The sequence below is a fragment of the Lithobates pipiens genome, unplaced genomic scaffold (assembly GCF_037356315.1).
Source record: "Lithobates pipiens isolate NorthernLeopardFrog02 unplaced genomic scaffold, aLitPip1_a1.2 Scaffold_27, whole genome shotgun sequence".
Classification (NCBI taxonomy): Eukaryota; Metazoa; Chordata; class Amphibia; order Anura; family Ranidae; genus Lithobates; species Lithobates pipiens.
In genome coordinates, this window is record NW_027507788.1 from 204,605,082 (window position 1) to 204,626,350 (window position 21,269).

At 41.5% G+C, this 21,269-nt stretch overlaps 1 protein-coding gene across 1 annotated transcript in view; it reads right to left on the reverse strand.

The window, feature by feature from the left end:
• The window catches only part of ANKK1 (ankyrin repeat and kinase domain containing 1), a 168,616-nt gene extending 167,924 nt beyond the window's left edge, over positions 1 to 692 (reverse strand). The window contains exon 1 of the mRNA XM_077458132.1: positions 389 to 692. Within this exon, the coding sequence (XP_077314258.1) occupies positions 389 to 573 (185 nt within the window). The 5' untranslated portion in view covers positions 574 to 692. The remainder of the gene's footprint in view (positions 1 to 388) is intronic.
• Between the last annotated feature and the right edge of the window lie 20,577 nt (positions 693 to 21,269).

The window sequence follows — 21,269 nt, forward strand, 5'->3', positions numbered from 1 at the left end:
ATGCTGATATCCTAAATGTCTCTCATTTTGAGAGACTGTCCCTTTGTCCTTCTCCCCTCCTCAGTTGTCCTTCATTTTGGTCTGATCTATAGACCTCTAGAAATGTTATCACGCAGTAAACTAATTTATTGCTATTGTTATTTTGATAGAGCCAATATAAAGAAAATGTAGGGGTGAGAAAAGCACTCTCGGTTTTAACCATCATAACAATACAGCTTCAACCAACAAGACATTCAGCCAAAAAAAAAAGGGAACAATTTTCCCGAAATTCAGGTTCTACTAGATTAAATGAATTCCTAACACAATCACAGCATTGTTTAGACATATATATATATATATAAATAGCAAGATATTGGATATTCATATTAACTTTTCAATAAAGTCTTACCTTTCAAGTTCAGGGTCTCCGTGGAGGGTTGAACATTTCACAGCATAGATGGACCACCATTTTTTGTGTCTCACTTTATAAACTTTCCCAAATCCACCTAAAGCTATTGGAGTCCAGTCATTCTCGAAATCTTCTTTCTTAAATTGAGTCAGGTTGCTGATCTGTTCACCCTCTGCATTAGCCATGGCATCAAAGTAAGAAGCATCCAGTCTCTTGTGTACATTTGAACAGACTTGTATCTCTGTTGAAGTGTGTTTGCTTTTTAAGAGCTCTGCTTCCTGGTTAAGACTGAGAGCTACCTGTGTTACACATAGAAGGAGGGCCCAGCAATGTAATGCAGGCAGAGTTCCATCCTATAATGTTATTTGCATATACATTTCACAATCCCCAGTTATGTTGACTGTGCAATCTACAACCTAATAAAAAAGAGTTTCTCTTGTTCTTTTAATCCTTCTATTACAGAGACATGTTGAGAGCAATGTGAAGATGACTCACTGATTATTTACCAGAGTTAATGCTTTCACTGTTTCTTTTTTTTTTTAACGCTATATATAACAGTGAAAACTGAAATTAAAAATGCTATTTTAGAGGACATATTTTTATCCAAAAAGACAGTAAAATAAAAGTGTATACACGATTTTGTCTATAGCGTTGTCAAGTATTGCATTGCTGAATATATATATATATATAAAAAAAAAAAAATCTAATTGGCACACAAAATAACAATAATAAAGACTCAAGGTAAATAAGTCAAATTAGGGAAAATCACTTGTATAATGGTTGCAGCTCTTCCAGCAGAGTATTAGATGATCTCGTTGCACCACAATAAAGAAAAAAAAAGCAGAAGGTCCAACATCTATGTGTATCAGTTTATTAAAATCAGTTTAAAAAATAATTGGTTAAAAATTCACTCACAAGAGTAGAAGAAAGACTTATCATCAGTCATTAGTCACTAGCTGGACTCGATGGAAAGCGACCAAATGTTTGCAGATGGAACCATCAAGCAACCGTGTTGAGCAGAAGACATCTAGGCATGCAAGGCTTGAACGGTGTCCACCAGCGAGTGCTGTGATCATGCTGAAACACAAGACAGCAGTGGTGCCAGAAGCAGAAATGACATTGGACGTGGTGGCCCACATCCTACTGACGCCATCACTTCCAATTCAGCGTTCCAGTGTTCCTTGCGTTGCGTTCTGTTATTGGTTGAACTGAATGGACTTGTGCCTGGTATGGGATGCAAGGCTTGAACAGTGTCCATCAGTGAGAGCTGTAATCATGATGTAAGGAAAGCCAGCAGCGGGGCCGGAAGCAGAAGTAACGTCAGACATGGTGGCCCAAATCCTACTGATGCCATCATGTCTGACGTCATATATATATATGTATTACTGCACAAAAGTTTAAAGTAATGCTATAAAGTAAGAATGTTTTCAAAAATATATACATAACTTATTTTTTTTAACTTTCAAAATGCAAAGTGAGCGAATGTTGAGGACTGTAGATGCAATGGTTAGCCAAGGAAACTTAGGGCCCAGCTGTCGAGGAAAGCATGGTTTGTAGCCATTTTCCCATAATTAGTTAATTTATACCTAAAGGCCAAGTTCACTTTCTATTTGTCCTACGCCAGCCCTTACATCAGTGTACAGCTTGTTGTATAAAAAAAAAGGTTGCCATTACTTCCTGGATGGCCCTTGGGGCATGAAAACTGTTAAGACACAAGAAGAGGTTCACCAGCTGACCTTATTAACACATACCCTGTGCTCCCCTTCCAGGAGATGGCTCCCACCTCTGAAGGTGCATGGTTTTTCTATGCAATCAGCGATCATGTTCTCCCTAAATACACAGCCAGTGATTGATTTTTTATTTTTTATTTTGCACAGATTGTGCATTTGACAAAGTGTGCAGGAGCTGAGCAATCGTATACTAGCCTATGTGGATCAGAGCAGTAGTTTTAAAAACAGGAGAAGTAGGACCTAGGTTCTGTAAAGCTCACCATACACTATAAAATCTGATTGTTCAATCACTATGCAATCTGATTGTTCAATCTCTTTATTGTCTTGATGGTAGTCTTCCTATTATATAGTTTTTATAAATATAAATGTGATTGTACAGAGATTGTACAAACAGATTGTATAGTGTATGGCCACTTTTATACACCTAAATAACTACAGTAGTTGTGGCTGCAGTGCCATTCATTTTTAACATCACACCAAGCGCATAAGCAAACACACATTTTGCCACTTCAAAAAACAACACGCAGGCTAAGTAGCATGCTTAAATGTTCTGCGTGCTACTTTATCATTTTTAGCGCAGCCCACTGAAAAAAATGGGTCTCCTTTTGCATGCCACGGGGGAAAACAAGCCAAAAAAGATGCGGTCCCACTGCGCTAGATATGAATGGAGCCTGAAAGTGAAATTGGTTTGTTTACACTAGAACAATGAGGCTCCATTCACATCTGTGTGTTTCTAATCACAAACACAAACTGCACAGAAAATGCATGCTTTCCCATACATTTCAGAAACTCACCAACCTCTGCTCTAAAAAAAGTTATGGGACTTTTGGGCAATTGTTGTGCATAGGGCACCCAATTCTAGTGAAAAACACTCACAAATGCCCAAAAAACACCACATGTGGCAAAGTGCATTCCTGCTAAGAGGAGATGTGAACAGGGCCTGACAGCTGAGTGTCTCCGGAGTGGGGAACAAGCCCTATTGTTCCCTCTTCTATGATACAGCAAGGCAGTGATTGGTGGGATTCAAAGCTTCCTGGATGTCACATGATCTACAGGAAGAGATGGAAGCAAAAATCATTTTTCAAACACTGAAATAGAAAGATTACATTTTAAAGCTTCTATAGATGAGGTACAGTAAGTAATAGCACATTGGGATGACTTGGGCAGAAATTATATTGCAAAAGACTTATACTTATGAAAAGTGAAAAAAAACTTAATGCAGCAGATAAAGACACATTGTGCTTACTTCCTTTTGATATAGGAAGATGTCTAGCTGTGTCATTAGCACAGAATTGGTGGAAATCAGTGCGACCCAGGCACACCCATCTACTGTCTGGAGAAGTCTGGCCAATAGTGTTCTTCATGGAAGAACAGTGGCCAAAAAGCCCTACCTCCAATGTGGAAACAAGTCTAAGATACTCAGCCATGCATGAAAACACAGGAACTGGGGTGCAGAAAAATGGCAGCAGGTTTCTGGAATGGCGACAAACTGCAGTACTTTAAAAGCTCTATAGACAATGATTTAGTTGACTTTAAAGGTTACATATTTAGAGTTACAGAGGAGGTCTAGCTCTAGAATTATTGCTCTAGCTCTAACATTTGTGGTAATACCTTTCATGTGTGGTGCGAACACCATTAACCACTTCCCGACCAGCGCACGACGATGTACGTCGACAGAATGGCGCTGGTCGGGACCCCCGTGAGTCTGGTCGCGGGACCCGCGGACTAGATCGCCGCGGGCATCCCCGCGATCGTCTCACGGAGCGGCCGAATGGAGGAAATGCTGTGTAAACAACATTTCTCCATTCTGCCTAGCAACTAGTGACGCTGATCTCTGCTCCATGTGATTGGAGCAGAGATCAGTGTTCACTAAATGAAAGCCCAACCCCCCCACAGTTAGTAACACACCCCTAGGAACACTTAACCCCTACACTGCCACCCACTGGTTAACCCTTTCACTGCCAGTGTCATTTACACAGGAATCACTGCATTTATATAGCAGTGATTACTGTATAAATGACAATGGTCCCAAAAATGTGTCAAAAATGTCCGATGGGTCCCCCACAATGTCGCAGTCACAATAAAAATCGCTGATCGCCGCCATTACTAGTAAAAAAAAAAATAATAAAAAATTATTAATAAAAATGCTATAAAACTATCCCTATTTTGTAAACGCTATAACTTTTGCGCAAACCAATCAATAATCGCTTATTGCGATTTTTTTTTACCAAAAATATGTAGAAGAATACGTATCGGCCTAAACTGAGGGAAAAAAATGTTTTTTTATATATTTTTGGGGGATATTTATTATAACAAAAAGTAAAAAAGAATGCGTTTTTTTCAAAATTGTCGCTCTATTTTTGGTTATAGCGCAAAAAATAAAAACCACAGGGGTGATCAAATACCACCAAAAGAAAGCTCTATTTGTGGGAAAAAAAAGGACGTCAATTTTGTTTGGGAGCCACGTCGCACGACCGCGCAATTGTCAGTTAAAGCGACGCAGTGCCGAATCGCAAAAAGGGGTCTGGTCTTTGACCAGCAAATTGGTCCGGTCTGCAAGTGGTTAAAATATGCATGAGCAACTCACATATGCGTTTACGCGCGAGTACGGAGGGATAAGGATGCTTTAAAACATTTTTATTATTTATTTTATTTTTTATTTATACACTTTTCCTTGATCCTGGGTTCACACCTAATGCAAATGCGGCTTAAAGCAGGGGTCCAGTGTGTCAATGTTCTCCATTTCAGGGACTAATCAGGCCCACATTTTTGCCTGAATTCAGACCTGAAATGGAGACAAAGATGCGCAAGACCCCTGTGCAATCCGCTCCGCAGCCGCCATGGAGATGTGTGAACCGAATCCATTGAGGGCCAGGCGCACTCTCCTGTCATGCGAATTGGATGCTGGGAAACACGCATTCAATTTGCACTAGTGTGAACTAGGGATGGGCCCAACGGACCCCTGTTCGGTTCTCACAAGAACTTTTGAATACCGCAAAAGTTCGGACCCGAATAACGAACCCCATTAAAGTCAATGGGACGCGAACGTCAAAAATCAAAAGTGCCCATTTTGAAAGCTTATATGTAAGTAATTAGGCATAGAGTGGTTATAGGGGTCCGGGTTTTTGGGACCCTGGGGGACATGGACCAATAATAGTTTGTGAAAAACATCGTTTTTAATTAAGCAGTGATTTTTAGATTTTTAAAGTGAAAGCATAAAAATGAAAAAATCCTTCCAATATAGCACCTTGGGGGTCCCCTTAGCCCTTGTACACACGGTCGGAAATTCCGACCACAAAATCTGTCTGATTTTTTCCGACGGATTTTGTCCGAAACATTTGCATACAAAGGGTCGGACAAAGTTGTCGGAAAATCTGATCGTTTGGAATGTGATGACGTTTGTTCGTTCCTATGGGACTATGTTCAGCCTAGTAGCCAATAGCTTTGCTCTCGTACTTTGATCTGGGCATGCGTGGCACTTTGTCCGATCGGAATTCTCTGCAAACGATTGGAAAAAGTCAGATTGGATTTTGTTGTCGGAAAATTTGAGATCCTGCTCTCAAATTTTTTCCATCCGTTCGATGGAGCCCACACACGATCGGAATTTCCGACAATATAACTACATCGGACAAAATAATACTGATCGGACCGTTTCCGTCTGAATTTCCAACCGTGTGTACAAAGGCTAAGTCTACCCGTAAAGTGGCAGACATGTCTAGAATCTGCTGCAGCAATAATTGCATTTATATGCATTTTACTTCCACCCTGGACAGGAAGTGACATCATGCCGTTGCTCTGTTCCTCCAAGGCCATAGCGGCAAACAAAGCCGATCTACTCTTTAAATTGCCTCTTTGAGCAACCAGTGGCACCGTCAGATAGTTTCTTGGGTGAGCCAGTGGAAACTGCAAACCCAAGAGACACTGCTAAACGGCAGACGGTGTCCCCTCCTGATGTTTCTGAAAGCATGTTAGCATCTCATGAGCTGCTTTTCAATAAAAAGCCAGCCATCGGCTGAAACAATACCAGGGTTATGGCTGATATCTTTGAGATGACATGTGTCATCACAAGAGGATGGGGGCTCTCCGGGTGACGTCACTGGATGGCCACACCCCATGGCTATATAAGAGATGCCAGACAGCGTCTTTTTTTGTTTTTATCGGGTAACAGCTAGCAAGGAAAAGACAGCACAAGGAGAAGACAGCCCGGAGAGAAGTCAGCACAAGGAGAAGACAGCATGGGGAGAAGACAGCTTGGGGCTTCTTTTTAATAAAGGACTTGTCAAAAACCGGCTCTTGTTTTTTTGAACATTTCACTGCTTTTTGCCTAAAGGGGTTGGGGTACGATGTACCCGATACCCATTCACATAGGGGGGTGGCATCTGGGGGCCCTCTTGTTAAAGGGTGCATCCAGATACCGATATGCCCAGTATCCGCTGACCCTGACAACCACAGCTGCATCAACATGGAAGCAAGGTACTTTGGGGCCAAGGTGCTTGGGTTCTTTGGGGCCGCCCCAAAGCACCCACCCCCATATGTTGAGGGCGTGCAGCCTGGTATGGTTCAGAAGGGAGGGGCACTTGCTCATCCCATCCCTTTCCTGACCTGCCAGGCTGCATGCTTGGACAAGGATCTGGTATGGATTTTGGGGGAACTCCATTCCATTTTTTAAAATTGTGGTGTAGGGGGTCCCCTCCAAATCCATACTAGACCCAAAAGGCCTGGTATGTACCTGTGGGGACCCCATGCTGTTTTTTCAGGATTCCTTTTTTGCTGGCAATTGTTGCCAGCTGATGATTTATCAGTTCTTAAGGATGTGGCGGACGGCTTCCCGACCCCTCCTTAGCAACCAGCAATGTACAGTATGTTTAAAGAGAAAAAAAATTTTAAAACCCAAAATGCATGAAAACTGCATGCAAAAATGCATACAAAATGAGAGTTTAAAAAACGCAAAATGCACTTCAAAATGTGCCTGAAAAACACATCAAGCACAGCCACATAGATGTAAACCTAGCCTAACACAAAATTGACCAGATAATAATTGTATTAAACTTGGTAGATTCACAGACATATCACACATGCAGCAGTCACAGAATGAGAGTATGTTACAAGATGACAGAGAACAATATTTTCTATTCTTCAGTGCAATAGTCATACAACAATGTGGGCTTGCATAAGCCAGCCATAGGCAGTTCAAAACTGGCCAAGATTCGAACCATTAACGAGCAAGCTGAATGTACCGAACTGATCAATCGATCAACTTGGTTGCAACCATGCTGACGGATTCACTTGCGATTATTGCTAGCAGCTATTATAGCCACTAACAATAATCACTGTCTTCTCCCGGCGGGGATGGCCCCCCTGCCGGGACTAGACAATTGCGGATTCCCCTGTCCACAATGTCTGTGTTGATGGGGGAATCATGCAAATTTATTTTCTGCAACCCATGACAACTAAAGTTTTCCGTTCAAGTGATGAGTTGGTAATAAAAAATGTATATTCATTTGAATGACAGGATAATAAATGAAGCTGCAAACCAGGGTAGGGTGCAAATACTGATCTTCTTATCTTCCTCAATATTACAAGGTCAGACCTTGGGGCCATGCACCATCACCACTGCTCTATTATGCAACCAGAATGCTTCAGTTACAGTTACTGGATACTGTACTAGCAGAGGGTGATACTACATAGCGCAAAACTTGAAAGGTGACCTTTACTCTGTATTTTTGTATTCAGAGACTGGAGCACTTCTTTCATAAACTGTATGGTGACTTAAAAAAAAATTCTAAATGCACAAAATTTAATTTACAGCACAATTGCTGCATATACAGCAATTTTTAAAATGTCAATAGTAGATGACAAAATAAAAAGTGAAACAAAGAATAAATGATCACCTTACAACATGCATGGCAAATTACCTTTTTTGATTCAAAAAATGTTCTTTGAAAGCTGAATAACGAACAGCACATCTATAAAACATCTGTCAAAAAACAGTAAATATACCAATGCACAGCACTACAGAGAAAAAAAAATCACATTCTACTTCAATCCGCCAATACAAAATATTCTGGTAACAAGCAATGACTTGCTCAAAGATTATACTTTTTTTTTTTAGGCATGTCATGGCACAAACCACATATATCTTTTCTTGTGGTTTTCGATAATGTGATCAGCCACAGGCTATGAGATTCATGTTTAATTTTAGATCTTGATAAACTGAAAAAAAAAAAAGATGAGACATATAAGTAAATACAGAATAACTGTGAAAAGATTAGGTTATTTTAATACATGGATCATTAACACCTTTCCTTTTAACTTGGTTTATTTTTATGTATAGAAATAATTGGCACATCTCATGAACAATGACTGTCGTTTATTAGCATTGTATAGAATATACAGTATAGCTTGTACCGAAACTTACATTTATATTGTGTTCTCCAAACTCTGGTCTTCTTTAGTATCGAGCCCTAGGGTAGGAGTTCCTACTTGCCCCAACTTTGAATTATCAGTGATAGTTTTTTCAAGTGTTGGTCCAATATTGTTTAGGTTTTGGAGGGGACTTTAACGCAGAAGGCCCTCCTTAGTGATGTCTTAGTGATGGAAGCTAAAAATCTACACTTAACCACTTAAGCACCGGACCAATTTGCAGCCAAAGGACCAGGCCCCTTTTTTTTGTGATTCAGCACTTGCTTCGCTTTAACTGACAATTGCGCGGTTGTGCGACTTGACTCCCAAACAAAATTGATGGTTTTTTTTCCCCACAAATAGAGCTTTCTTTTGGTGGTATTTGATCACCTCTGCTGTTTTTTTAGTTTTTTTTTACACTATAAACAAAAATGGAGCAACAATTTTGAAAAAAATTTAATATTTTTTACTTTTTGCTATAATAAATATCCCCAAAAAATATATAAAAAAACATATTTTTTCCTCAGTTTAGGCTGATACGTATTCTTCTACATATTTTTGGTAAAAAAATAATGCAATTAGCGATTATTGATTGGTTTGCGCAAAATTTATAGCGTTTAAAAAATAGGGGATAGTATTATAGCATTTTTATTAATATTTTTTTTTTTTACTAGTAAGGGCGGCGATCAGCAATTTTTATTGTGACTGCGACATCATGGCGGACACATCGGACATTTTTGACACATTTTTGGGACCATTGTCATTTATACAGCAATCAGTGCTATTTAAATGTTCTGATTCCTGTGTAAATGACACTGGCAGTGAAGGAGTTAACCACTAGGGGGAGAGGAGGGGTTATGTGTGACGTTATATTTTTTTTTTTATTGTAGGGAGGCATGGCCTGGCATGTGACGTCACTGATCGTCCTTCCCTATAAAAGGGAACAGATGATCGGTGACAGCCACACAGGGAAGCATGGGGAGAGGTTTGTTTACACAGACCTCTCCTCGTTCTTCAGCTCTGTGACCCGATCACGGGACACCAGTGGCGATCGGGTCCGCTGGTCCCACGGCCACGGTCACGGAGCTCAGGATCAGGTTGGGAGCGTGCTGCTGGCGGCGCGTATGTAGTAATGTAGGGAATTTATTCAGAACCTTTCCCCATAGCTAGAGGAACTAGGCAAGGGTATCCACTGTAGCCATTCATTTTTTCTATAGCCATTGAGACATTGGCCATTGCTATTAGGAACCACCCTGATATCCATGGCATCAGATGTGGTCCATCCACCCATAAGTGCACCCTCTTCGCAGACGACACCCTATTACTTGTCACCTCTCCCCTCATTTCAACGCCAAATATTCTCAAATTGCTACATGACTTTGGCATCAGAGTTAACATGTCTAAATCACAGGCCCTGAATGTTTTGACCACCCATACCCTTGTGGAGATCCTAAAGGACCACTTTTCTTTCTCCTGGAATTATAAAACTATCCCTTATCTGGGAATTAACTTGGCCGTGTCAATAGATCGGTTGTATGGTATTAACTACACCCCTCTCTATAAAATATTATCTACTGATCTATCACAATGGGCATCTCTAGGGCTCTCCTGGGTAGGCAGAGTCCATGCTGTCAAAATGACATTACTACCCATAATCCTTTACTTGTTCTGTTCCCTTTCCATCCCGATAATCTAGGCCCATCTAACTAGATTACAATCAACTGTAGTTCGATTCGTATGGGGAAAGAAAGGACACCGTTTCTCCAAACATATATTATATAGATCCAAACTCCAGGGGTGGTTGGGACTTCCCAATCTCTGGTGGTATTACCAGGCAGCCCAACTAGCTTAGTTATCTATTGTCTGTTCAAGAGGCACCAAACCATAAAGGGTAGCAATGGAGAGACAATCGACCACCAATTTCACATTAGACTACCTTATTTGGAGCGCCCCAAATCCCAACTTCCTATATTGGCCCCCTCTCTGTCTCACTCAATAGCATTATGCTATTCCATACATAAGCTCCCTAAAATTAAATCAGCATGGCACCCTTTAGCACATATTTTTAACAACCCACTCTTACAATATACAAGCATTTCATTAGTGGACAGACAAGGGTTTAAACAGGATAGGGCACTTCTTCAATTCCTCAGGTACACTTTCTTATAGATACTGTGCTAGTAAACTGGAGATGTCCCTCTCAGAGAAGTTCCGCTACACCCAAATTTCTCACTTTTTGCACTCAATATGGGCAACGAAGCCAAGTCCATTAATGCCGCATACACACAATCAAACTATCCGGCGGACTTTCCTCCATGTGTGGGTAAGTCCGTTCATTTTCAAAAGTACGGCGGACTCCCGCCATAGTCCGGCGGACCTAGTCCACCGGAAAAGTCCGGTTGTGTGTGGGCAGGTCCGCTCGTTCGGAAAGTCCGGCGGAACTCCGCTTCAAAGTCCGGCGGTTTGTCCGCCCGGGCTAAGTCTGCCGGACAGTCTGATCGTGCGTATGCGGCATAACTGTCACGCCATATGAACAATGGTGTTCTTGCCTATTTGCCTTAAAAATGGTGTGAATTTATTTTACAAATACTGCTCCCATCGACTTCAGTGAGGTTTGAATTAACATGCAGGATTTGTGAGCTGTTTGATGAACCTCTTGTGTATGTTCAGCTCATTCCTAGTAATAATTAGTAATTACAATCCGTGCAATGAGCAGCAAAGTTTTGGTCAAGCAAGAAAAGTAAGTTTAGTTTAAAAATGCTTAAAACCTGTCATCATTCTCTGCCTACAGAAAAATGAAAGCAAGTGCTACAGGTCAGTGACACATTTTTAGAATCTCTTGCAGCAATAATTAGCAGCTTTGCAAATGGAATGAAAATGAATAGACCGCAATTTGTGAGTCTAATCCTATTTTTACAAGAGGATCATTAAAGTTTAGCTTTGCCTATAGTATGAAAATTAAAAAAGCTTGTTCATAGATTGTTCAATAAGTACCTGAACCTATTTTAAAAAAAGAAGTGTAAGCCATGTTTTGGCCATACTTCTCTTGTGGGTCTCAGAAGTGCTCTTTGCATTACTCTCCTGTGACCCAGAGTCAGCTAGTAGCAGGCTATTGCCCTCTATCAGCTGACTTAACTGTGCCGTTCCAGGGTCTGGAAGGATCCTGACACTATTGTCAAGATCTACCCGGGTCACAGATTGGCAGGTGGCTCTGCCTCTCATGTTGCTGCTGAAACTCAGCTACTCCTGTCCTCTGACCAGCCTGTCGCGCCAATGAGCACTGGAGGTTCAGAAAGCAGACAAAAAATGAGCAGTGGTCATGTGATCGCTGCGTTCCCAATGTTAGAAACAACTTGGGACAGCTGCAGCATCACACTAATGCTGTAGCATTGATGTGAGTACTGTATATGTGTTTGTTTTTTAAATCCCACACTCCTTTAACCATTTCCCGGCCAACCTATAGTCAAATGACAACTGAGCGGGACATTCATCAATCCGAGTGGACGTCATATGATGTCCACCCAGATCGCAGGGCCACAATGTAGCCAATCTGTCACCAGCTGATGACTGATCAGTGTACCAGCCTGCTGCCGGTATCATATGACCACTGTAACCAATCACAGCAGGTCACATGACAGTTGTAAAAAATGAATGGCTTCTGTTCATGCCATCCATTGTGTACAATTGTGTTGCTAGCTGTGATTGGTCACAATGTTCACATGGTACAGAAAATGTTAAAAAAATGTAAAAAAAAATGTAATAATTAAAAAAAAAATGTAAAAAAAATTAAATATCCCTCTTTAGTGTGTACTTGTCTCAATCCAGATGCCGCGTACACACGAGCGGTACACACGAGCGGTACACAAGAGAGGTACACAAGAGAGGTCTTTCCGATGGAGTTCCACTGAAACTGACTTGCCTACACATGATCACTACAAAGTCTGTTCTTTTAGAACGTGATGACGTACGACAGGACTAGAAAAAGGAAGATAAATAGCCAGTAGCCAATAGCTGTCTTTGCGTCATATTTGGTCCGTCGGAACAGCATACAGACAAACAGTTTTCCCGATAGGAATTGATTCCATCAGAAAGATTTAAAACATGTTCTATTTCTAGTTCCGTCAGAATTTTAGAAAAAAAAAAGTCAGATGAAGCCCACACGATCAGAAATATCCGATGAAATGATTACGTCTGACTTTTTCTGCTGGAAAGTCCAACCATGTGTACACGGCATTAGTCTACTAATTCTAGGTTCACATCTACAGTGTGTGGCTGCGCTTGATGCGTTTTTCAGGCAAGTTTTGTAGTGCGTCCGCATAGATGTACCATAGGGCTGTTGTGCGTTTCTGCAAACTGCAAAACACACTACAAAACGCATAGGTGTGAACGTAGGGTAAGTGTAATTTATGTGTGCTGCCTCGTTTCTCTGCTATAAGTCACTTCTGACATGTGTTCCTGACACCAAGAGAAAAAAAGGTGACAGGAGAGGGCTCAGCCTGTGATTGACAGCCTCAGCTCTGTTCCTGTGTGCTGTGTAAAAGGGGTGCTTCCCTTCCCTCTAATCAGCTTTCAGAGCTCTCCTCACCGATGTAACGTCAGCTCTCTGTCTCCTGCTCTACCGAGATGAGAGATCCTGTGTTCTGCACTTTGAATGGATGTAGGGGAAAGACAGTTGTAGATAAACAGGTACAACTATGATGATTTGCTTTACCTTTGTACCACTTGACCTGTCACTTCACTGGGTATACAGTATGTAAGGGTGCACAACCACTTTAAGCAAATACATTTTTGTAAATCTTTTGAATCTGTTGCAAAGTTACCTGAAACGTTTGCCAGTAACAGCACTTTCCATTGCAATCTGATAACCCTAACCCATTGTTTCACATTTAGCAGCAGCAAAGTCAGCCTGCCACACGTCTTGCTTTATTTTGTCATTGGTTTGCATTAAGCCCCATACACACTATCAGATTGTCTGCTGATTTTTTCCTTCAGGTTTACCAAAACCATGTAGTACAAGGGCCTGCCTGATTGCATACAAATTGAAACTCCTAAGGTTTGACCTCATATTATATGGTTTTGGTAAATCTGATGGAAAAAATCAGCAGACAATCTGATAGTGTGTATGGGGCTTAAGGCATATACAGCTCAACAGTTTATAACTCACACAACCACAGTGAACCATTTATAGGGTCTACTTTGCCTTTCCTCCTAGAACAGGGGTGCCCTCTGATGTGGCGCCGCCACCTTCTGCTCTGGGATAGTGGGTCTGCAAGCCCAGATCCTGGGCTCCCGACCCGCCATCCCAGAGCATCAGTGTGAAGAACGGAGCCGGTGTTCCGTCAGATTAGGCAATTTCGTCAGATTTTACAACGTTCTGTCACGGCCATCTTGGTACATCCCGCACTTGGCCACACTAAACGTACAGTCTGAAGTCGCCAAGCAGGCATCTTTTTACACCCACCAAAGTCTTGCATGTCACAATTGTTAACTGAGCTTATATTGTGAAATCCAGTATTTAGAAGTCTGTGACACTGTTTTGATGTTGAATTTTAAAAGCAGTGACAAGACTGCCGATCTCACACGTTTGCTAATCTGACACAAGACCGCTGCTTTTAAAATTCTACATCAAAACAGTGTCACAGACTTCTAAATACTGGATTTCACAATATAAGCTCAGTTTAGTGGTAAAAATAAGTGTGAAATGCAACACTTCGGTGGATGTAAAAAGATGTCCGCTTGGCCACTTTAGACTGTAGGCTAAAGCCTCGTACACACGATCGGACTTTACAATGGGAAATGTTCGATGACAGGCTGTTGTTGGTAAATCCAACCATGTGTATGCTCCATCAGACAATTGTTGTTGGACTTTCCGCCAACAAAATGTTGGCTAGCAGATTTTCAAATTTTCCACAAACAAATGTCTGTTGTCGGATTTTCCAAGTGTGTGTACACAATTCTCTTCTTCTTTAATGGGATAATAATGAAGCCTCTTTGCTGGTAATACTGATGGAGTTATTGCAAACTAATTTTCAAAGGCTTTTTTTTCTAGTGATATCAAGAATATTATTATTATTTATTATTATTATTATTATTATTATTATTATTATTATTATTATGCTTTTTTTATTTGGGAAAGTTACCACAAGACCATTATTATTATTAATAACTATTATTATTATTATTATTAATATTATTATGCTTTTTTTTTTATTTGGGCAAGTTACCACAATACCATTATCCTGTAATTTTTAAGATCAAAGATACAACTATGTTGGTGTCCCGTGTTAATTTTACATTGTATTTTTTAAAATGTAACTGCCTACTCCCAAACTGTCATTTGAAGTAAAACACATCGCCAAGTATTATTCTCTACAATTCTTTTGCATTAAAAAAAAATAAAACGAATACAATTAGACATACTATCTGCCAATAGAACTTAACCGGAAAGTGCATTCTATGCATCCAAAAATATAGAAAATATACCAAATCAAATCATTATTCAACCAAAAAAAATAATGTCAAAGCAATAACTCCAAGCCCAATAATAAATAGCACATTGCCTCCTTCGATTCTGCAACATGTCTGGTTGATGAACTGCCATTCAGAAATGAACTGAAAAGCGCAAACTGAAAAGTGTGCAATTAAAAGTGCGAAATGAAAAGCGCGAATCAACACTCACCAAACTTCTACTAACATGAAATTAGTAGAAGGAACCCAAAGGGTGGCGCAAAAGAGATGAAAAACCATGTAGTACGTCTAGTACATCACTATGTTCGTAATTGTTGGCCAACAATTGTGTGACCATGTTTGGGCCAAGTTTGGGCAAAATGCCCTTCGGACAAAATTCCATGGTTTTGTTGACGGAAAGTCTGATCGTGTGTACGAGGCATTACTGTGGCTGTGTGCAGGTGTACCAAGATGGCTATGATGGAATGCCACTTTCGTTACAACATCTGATGGGTCGCCTAATCTGACGAAACACTGGCGCTAGAGGAAGTAGAGTCGATGCTTCCTGTATATTTATATCTGAATTTATGCTTCTAATCACCATGAGATAAATAGCATAAATAGTGGCGGTCTAATGACCTCCTATTATCTAAATAATGTGCAACAAATGATAATAAGCCATTCGCTACATATATCAAAAAAAGTGTGATTCATACCATATTAAGTGATGAAATCAAACACAAAATATCAAAACACCACACACTCTCTGTGAAGATGGTGAGGAACTTAAATAAAAATGTAATATATACATATATAAAATCATTCAATAATTAGAAGAGTGAATAAATAAATTGCTGAATGAATAAATAAATAAGTGTCCATAAAGTCCACAATGAAGTGATTTAACCACTTGCTTACTGGGCACTTAAACCCCCCTCAGTCCCAGACCAATTTTCAGCTTTCAGCGCTGAATCACTTTGAATGACAATTGCGCGGGCATACAACACTGTACCCAAATGAAATTTTTATCATTTTTATCCCACAAATAGAGCTTTCTTTTGGTGGCATTTGATTACAGCTTGGAGTTTTATTTTTTGCTAAACAAACAAAAAAAATGCAAAAAAACAAAAACAAAATCATGTTTAATAGTTTGTTATAAAATTTTGCAAACGGGTCATTTTTCTCCTTCATTTAAGTGCGCTGATGAGGCGGCACTGATAGGCTGCACTGGTGGGCACTGATAGGCTGCATTGGTGGGCACTGATAGGCTGCATTGGTGGGCACTGATAGGCTGCACTGGTGGGCACTGATAGGCATAGTTAAGGCGGCACTAATAGGCACAGATAAGGCAGCACCGATGGGCACAAATAAGGCGGCACTGATGGGCAAAGATGGGCACAGATAAGATGGCACGGATGGGTGGCACAGATGGGTGGCACGGATGTGTGGCACTAAGGGGCACTGATAGGTACCACTGATAGATGGGACTGATGGGCACTGATATGTGGCACTGATAGGTGGCTCTGATAGGTGTCACTGCTGGGCACTGATGGGCGGCACTGCTGGGCACTGATGGGCACTGGTAGATGACACTGATGGGCAAGGATATGTGGCACTGGGGTGCAGCACCTTTGTTGAGGCAGATTGTGGGCACTTCTGGGTGGCACTGGGGGCACTGCTGGGTGGCACTGTGGGCACTGCTGGGTGGCACTATGGGCACTGCTGGGTGGCACTGACGGAGGGCACTTATTTTTTAATTGTGTTTAGTGATGAGGGGGCAGGTGGGCACTGGCAGGGGGCAGGTGGGCACTGGCAGGGCTGTCCGTGATCGGGACTGATGTGACGCGAGGAGGAATAATAGCCGATTACCGGCTCCGTTATATCACATGATCAGCTGTCATTGGCTGACAGCTGATCACGTGATAAGGGGTCGGGATCGACCCCTAGCTCGGATCGGTGATCAGGCGAGTCTCATAGACTCGCCGATCACAGAGCGTGCCGTGCGCGTCCCTCAGGGGGCGCGCAGGCCGCTCGTGCATGGGACTACGTCAATATACGTAGTCCCGGCAAAGGAGATCCGCGCTGTAGCCGTCATTCGGCTATAGCGCGGGTCTCAAGTGGTTAATGCATGGTGTAGAATATTAATGTTATCCTTGTGCTCGTCCACCACACCTCAGTGATTGTGATTCCACTCCCACTTAAGGACTTGCAGCCACCAGCATTTGCCTCCCACTCTTGTGTTTGGCTTAATACGCTTATAACCGCTTTTATCAGGGCTTCAATTGGATCTCCAGTAGCAATCGTGACTAGCGCAGTGTTTTCCTCAAATATTAATCCGCATGTAACAGAAAAGCGCTACAAATGTATTAAAATTCAATAAACTCCACACAATTGCACTTAGATGTGTCTAAACAAAACACGCCAAAAACAAGGTAAATGAACAGCAACCTTCATGGACTGGTAAAGCATTCTATAGTGGTCATGGCAGACCCAGGATAGTGTGCCATGTGGTAACATCTCACCCACTACTTGTTCCGTCCATCCACTGTTTAAAATGTAGCAAGTCGGATAATCGCACCTTCCGTCCTCCGTAAACTCTCAGTGCCTGCCGTATGGCCACGGCCCTACATGTTTCGTCACAGACGACTTAATCCTGTATTTTGACGGCTCCTGTCACAGGCAGAGGGATACCAAATGTACTCCACCTGTGACAGGAGTGAAACAGGAAGCATCGCTCTGTTCTCTACTGCAGCCGCATGCTACCTCTAGCTCTAACTCCTGGCACACTGATGCTCGGGGATGGTGGGTTGGGAACCAGCTTGCAGTACCCTCCAGCAGTACCAGTCAGCAGTAGGGATGAGCCCAATGTGTTCACCTGGTTGCTTAACAGCGCACAATATGTAGTGTTTGTGTCAAATTCAAAAGCTGCCAGAACACCGTTAAAGTCTATGGGACACTAACATGAAAAAATTAAAAGTGCTAATTTTAAAGACTTATATACAAGTTATTGTCATAAACAGAGTTTGGGGACCCGGGTCACCTGTGGCTTGTCTGCACCCGTAGTCCTGAAGCAGTGTGCTTTCTTTTGTTGGCTCTATAGAGGTGAACGGAGGGTCTGATTGGTTCCACCTGAAAAACAGACGAGCGGACCCGATTGGACCGATTGTGTGAAAGGGCCTAAGGCTGCTTTTACACTGACGCACTGTGGTTTACCTGCACCTCAACTGACCTCAATCTTCACTTCTTCCTCAGGATTCCTGAATGTATCGCTGGCTGGTGGGGGCATGTTGAGGGCATGTGGCCTGGTGCGGTTTAGGAGGGGGGCGCTCTATCATCTCCCCTCTTTTCCTGCCAGGTTGCGTTCTCAGATAAGGGTCTGGTATGGATTTTGGAGGGGGGACCCCTACGCCATTTTGTTTTTACATTTTGGCGCAGGGTTCCTCTTAAAGCCTTAAAAATGGTGTAGGGGTCCCCCCAAATCCATACCAGTCCCTTAAGGTCTGATATGGATTTTGGGGGGACCCACACACTTTTTTTTATTTGGTTCGGGGTTCCCCTTAATATTCATACCAGAACCAAAGGGCCTGGTAATGGTCTGGGGGGGGGGGGGGGGGGGAGACCCATGCCAGTTTTTTCAATGAGTTTTATCTATATTGCCGAGACCCGACAATTAATTATAGCCGCGATCAGTTTTAAATTACTTTTTTCCTTTAGAAATCTCATTTTACTGTGCTACTGTTCTAAACAGGGGAAAACTGTGCCACTTTACAGGCATACTATAGACACCCCCCAGGCACAATATTTAAAGGAATATTTAATTTTTATTGTTTTACTTTAAGCAACTTTTTTGCATTGAAACATGTCCCCTGAGGCAGGACCCGGGTCCCCAAACACTTTTTATGACATTAACGTACACATAAGCCTTCTGGTGCGAACCGAACCGGGGGTGGGGGGTGGGGGGGGTATTCAGCTCATCCTTAATAGTTAGTGAAATTTGTGGTAGAAAACTAGCGACATAACCAGGGGAAACCCACCTTTCTAACTGACACATTGCTTTACATGGAGTGGATCGCCCATCATAGGCCAGATGCAAAAAAAATCCTATCAATCAGTTGTCTAGAACGGGGAAAAAAACACTCTATTGTCCATGTCCCGTATTCAAAGAATGTGGCATGAACAACAGTGAGTAAATAAAGCGTAATAAATATATCTCTCTGACATACTGGAATAGCCCTAAATTGACCTTTGTTGGTGGAATCAACCCAAAAAAGACTGTAGAGTGAAGGGTCCCAGCCATCACACAGCAACACAGACAATGGAAAATCCACGTTGCGGTACATTCATTTGGCTCCGGTGCGCGCCCATTTCATTTTCTCCTTCATATCACCTCTTTAGAGTGGCAGATGTAAACGGACTTGTGTCTGTTTATACCCGCCTATCTCCAATCCAATCCACTTAAAAAAAACAAAAGGGGTGTATGGGATCTGCGAGCCCATAGTAGAGTGGGCTGTGCTCGTGTCTGTTCTGCATATGCAGAGTGGGCACAAACCGGTCATCTGCCAGTTCCACTCATTATGGCCCATGATCAGTTACCAAGTCGCTAAAGTGGCCCCTGCTCCTTAAAAGTTTGGACACCCCTGCCCTAGAACCTCAATGCTGCTAGGTAGCAATGCCAACCACTGTGTCATTACCTTCTTTAAGTATTGCTGCTAGGATATGATTGAAATTATTTAAAAACAATCCCGTTGGAAGAAATTTTATATTAATGCAGACTTCAAAAATCCAGTTTAAAAAAGAACTCATTTTTCCAAACACTTTAGTGAAAGGAATTAACTACAGTAATCTTCAGATTAAATCCCTAGAATAAAATATAAGTACTCTGTACACCAGAGCTTAGTAACCATATGGAAAATGCGAGCAGTTGCTTACTGTTGACAGGAAAAAAAATGTATGCAATCATATGAAAGTTCCCCTGTCAGATATGTGTAAACAGGATTGTTGAAATATCAAGCAGAATACTTTCATGTAAATCTGCATTCCAGAAAGAAATAGGGGCTCTGCAAAACCATGCAGAAATCAGACTGCAGTTCAATATTCAAGAGTGTGTTACATTAAAATGAATGCTTCCCTGATATTCTGGATATTTTAGATATTTATTTGAGCAAACTATTAAAAGATAACTCCACTTTCAGAAAAAAATATAGCAACTACAAAATAATATAGCATATACTGTACAATTGATGCACAAGCCCCATTGTAATTTACAAACAAAACTTCACTCCAAGGGCGTGTTATGAAATCAGTGGGTATGTGTGCAAAATCATAAGCTGTGCCCCATTGCTTGATAAAAAATAAGAACTAAAAAAGTTGGCATGCTTAGTTCACTATGGCAAAGAGTGGGCATGGTTTTCATTGTGGCTGGGAAGTTGCTAGGGTTGTAAGAGATCTGGGGCATGTTTAGGAACGTTCATTGGAGTACTAATGCGGCACGCATAGCGAATGTTGAGTATGGCCAAATTACATTAACAGTGGGAGAGGCTTTAAGGGGTGTAATATCCCTATAAGCATGGATTACTTGCCACACATTTGTGGCAGTGTTGAATTGAAAGCCTGTTAACTTGCTGCACATTTTCATTGGCAAGTTGTATACTTGCAGAGCACCTGAAGCACAAGTTGTTGTTGACACTTTTCCAACTTGTAGCAAATTTGCATGGCAAGTCTCTATCAAGAATAAAGTTGCAGTGGTGAGTCTACAGCAAGAGCTCTGCAAGTCTCAGTGACCTCTGTGGCGGGATGACTATTGCACAACATAATTGAACCAGAACTTGCAGAAGACTTGCAGAAAATTTGCAAATAAAGTTGATCTGGAGTCATGCAATGCAGACTTGCTGCAATTGTGCAACAAACTTGTAAAGCCTGGCAAGTCTAGCAATAGCTTGGAAGTAATTTTCAAACTTGCAGCTCAATTGCTTGCTATCTGGGTAAATCAAAAGCCTTCTTGCACCCATAAACTTTTCTTACATCGCTGAGCCACAAGCAAGAGTCTCACAGACACGTATAAACCTCAGCACAATAATTTAAAAAAATAATAAAACTCTTACATTCCCTTAATATGTTGATATACTGTATATAGTATATGCTGAACAGTGCTATGGAGACATTACTTCAAAGAATATCAGTGCATCAATAAATCAAACAAAATTAACCACTTCTGGACCACCCACGGTCGTTATACATCAGTACTTTGAAGAGGAGTATTGTTGTTATAGCAGCAGCTAGCTGCCATAACCCCACTATCCTCT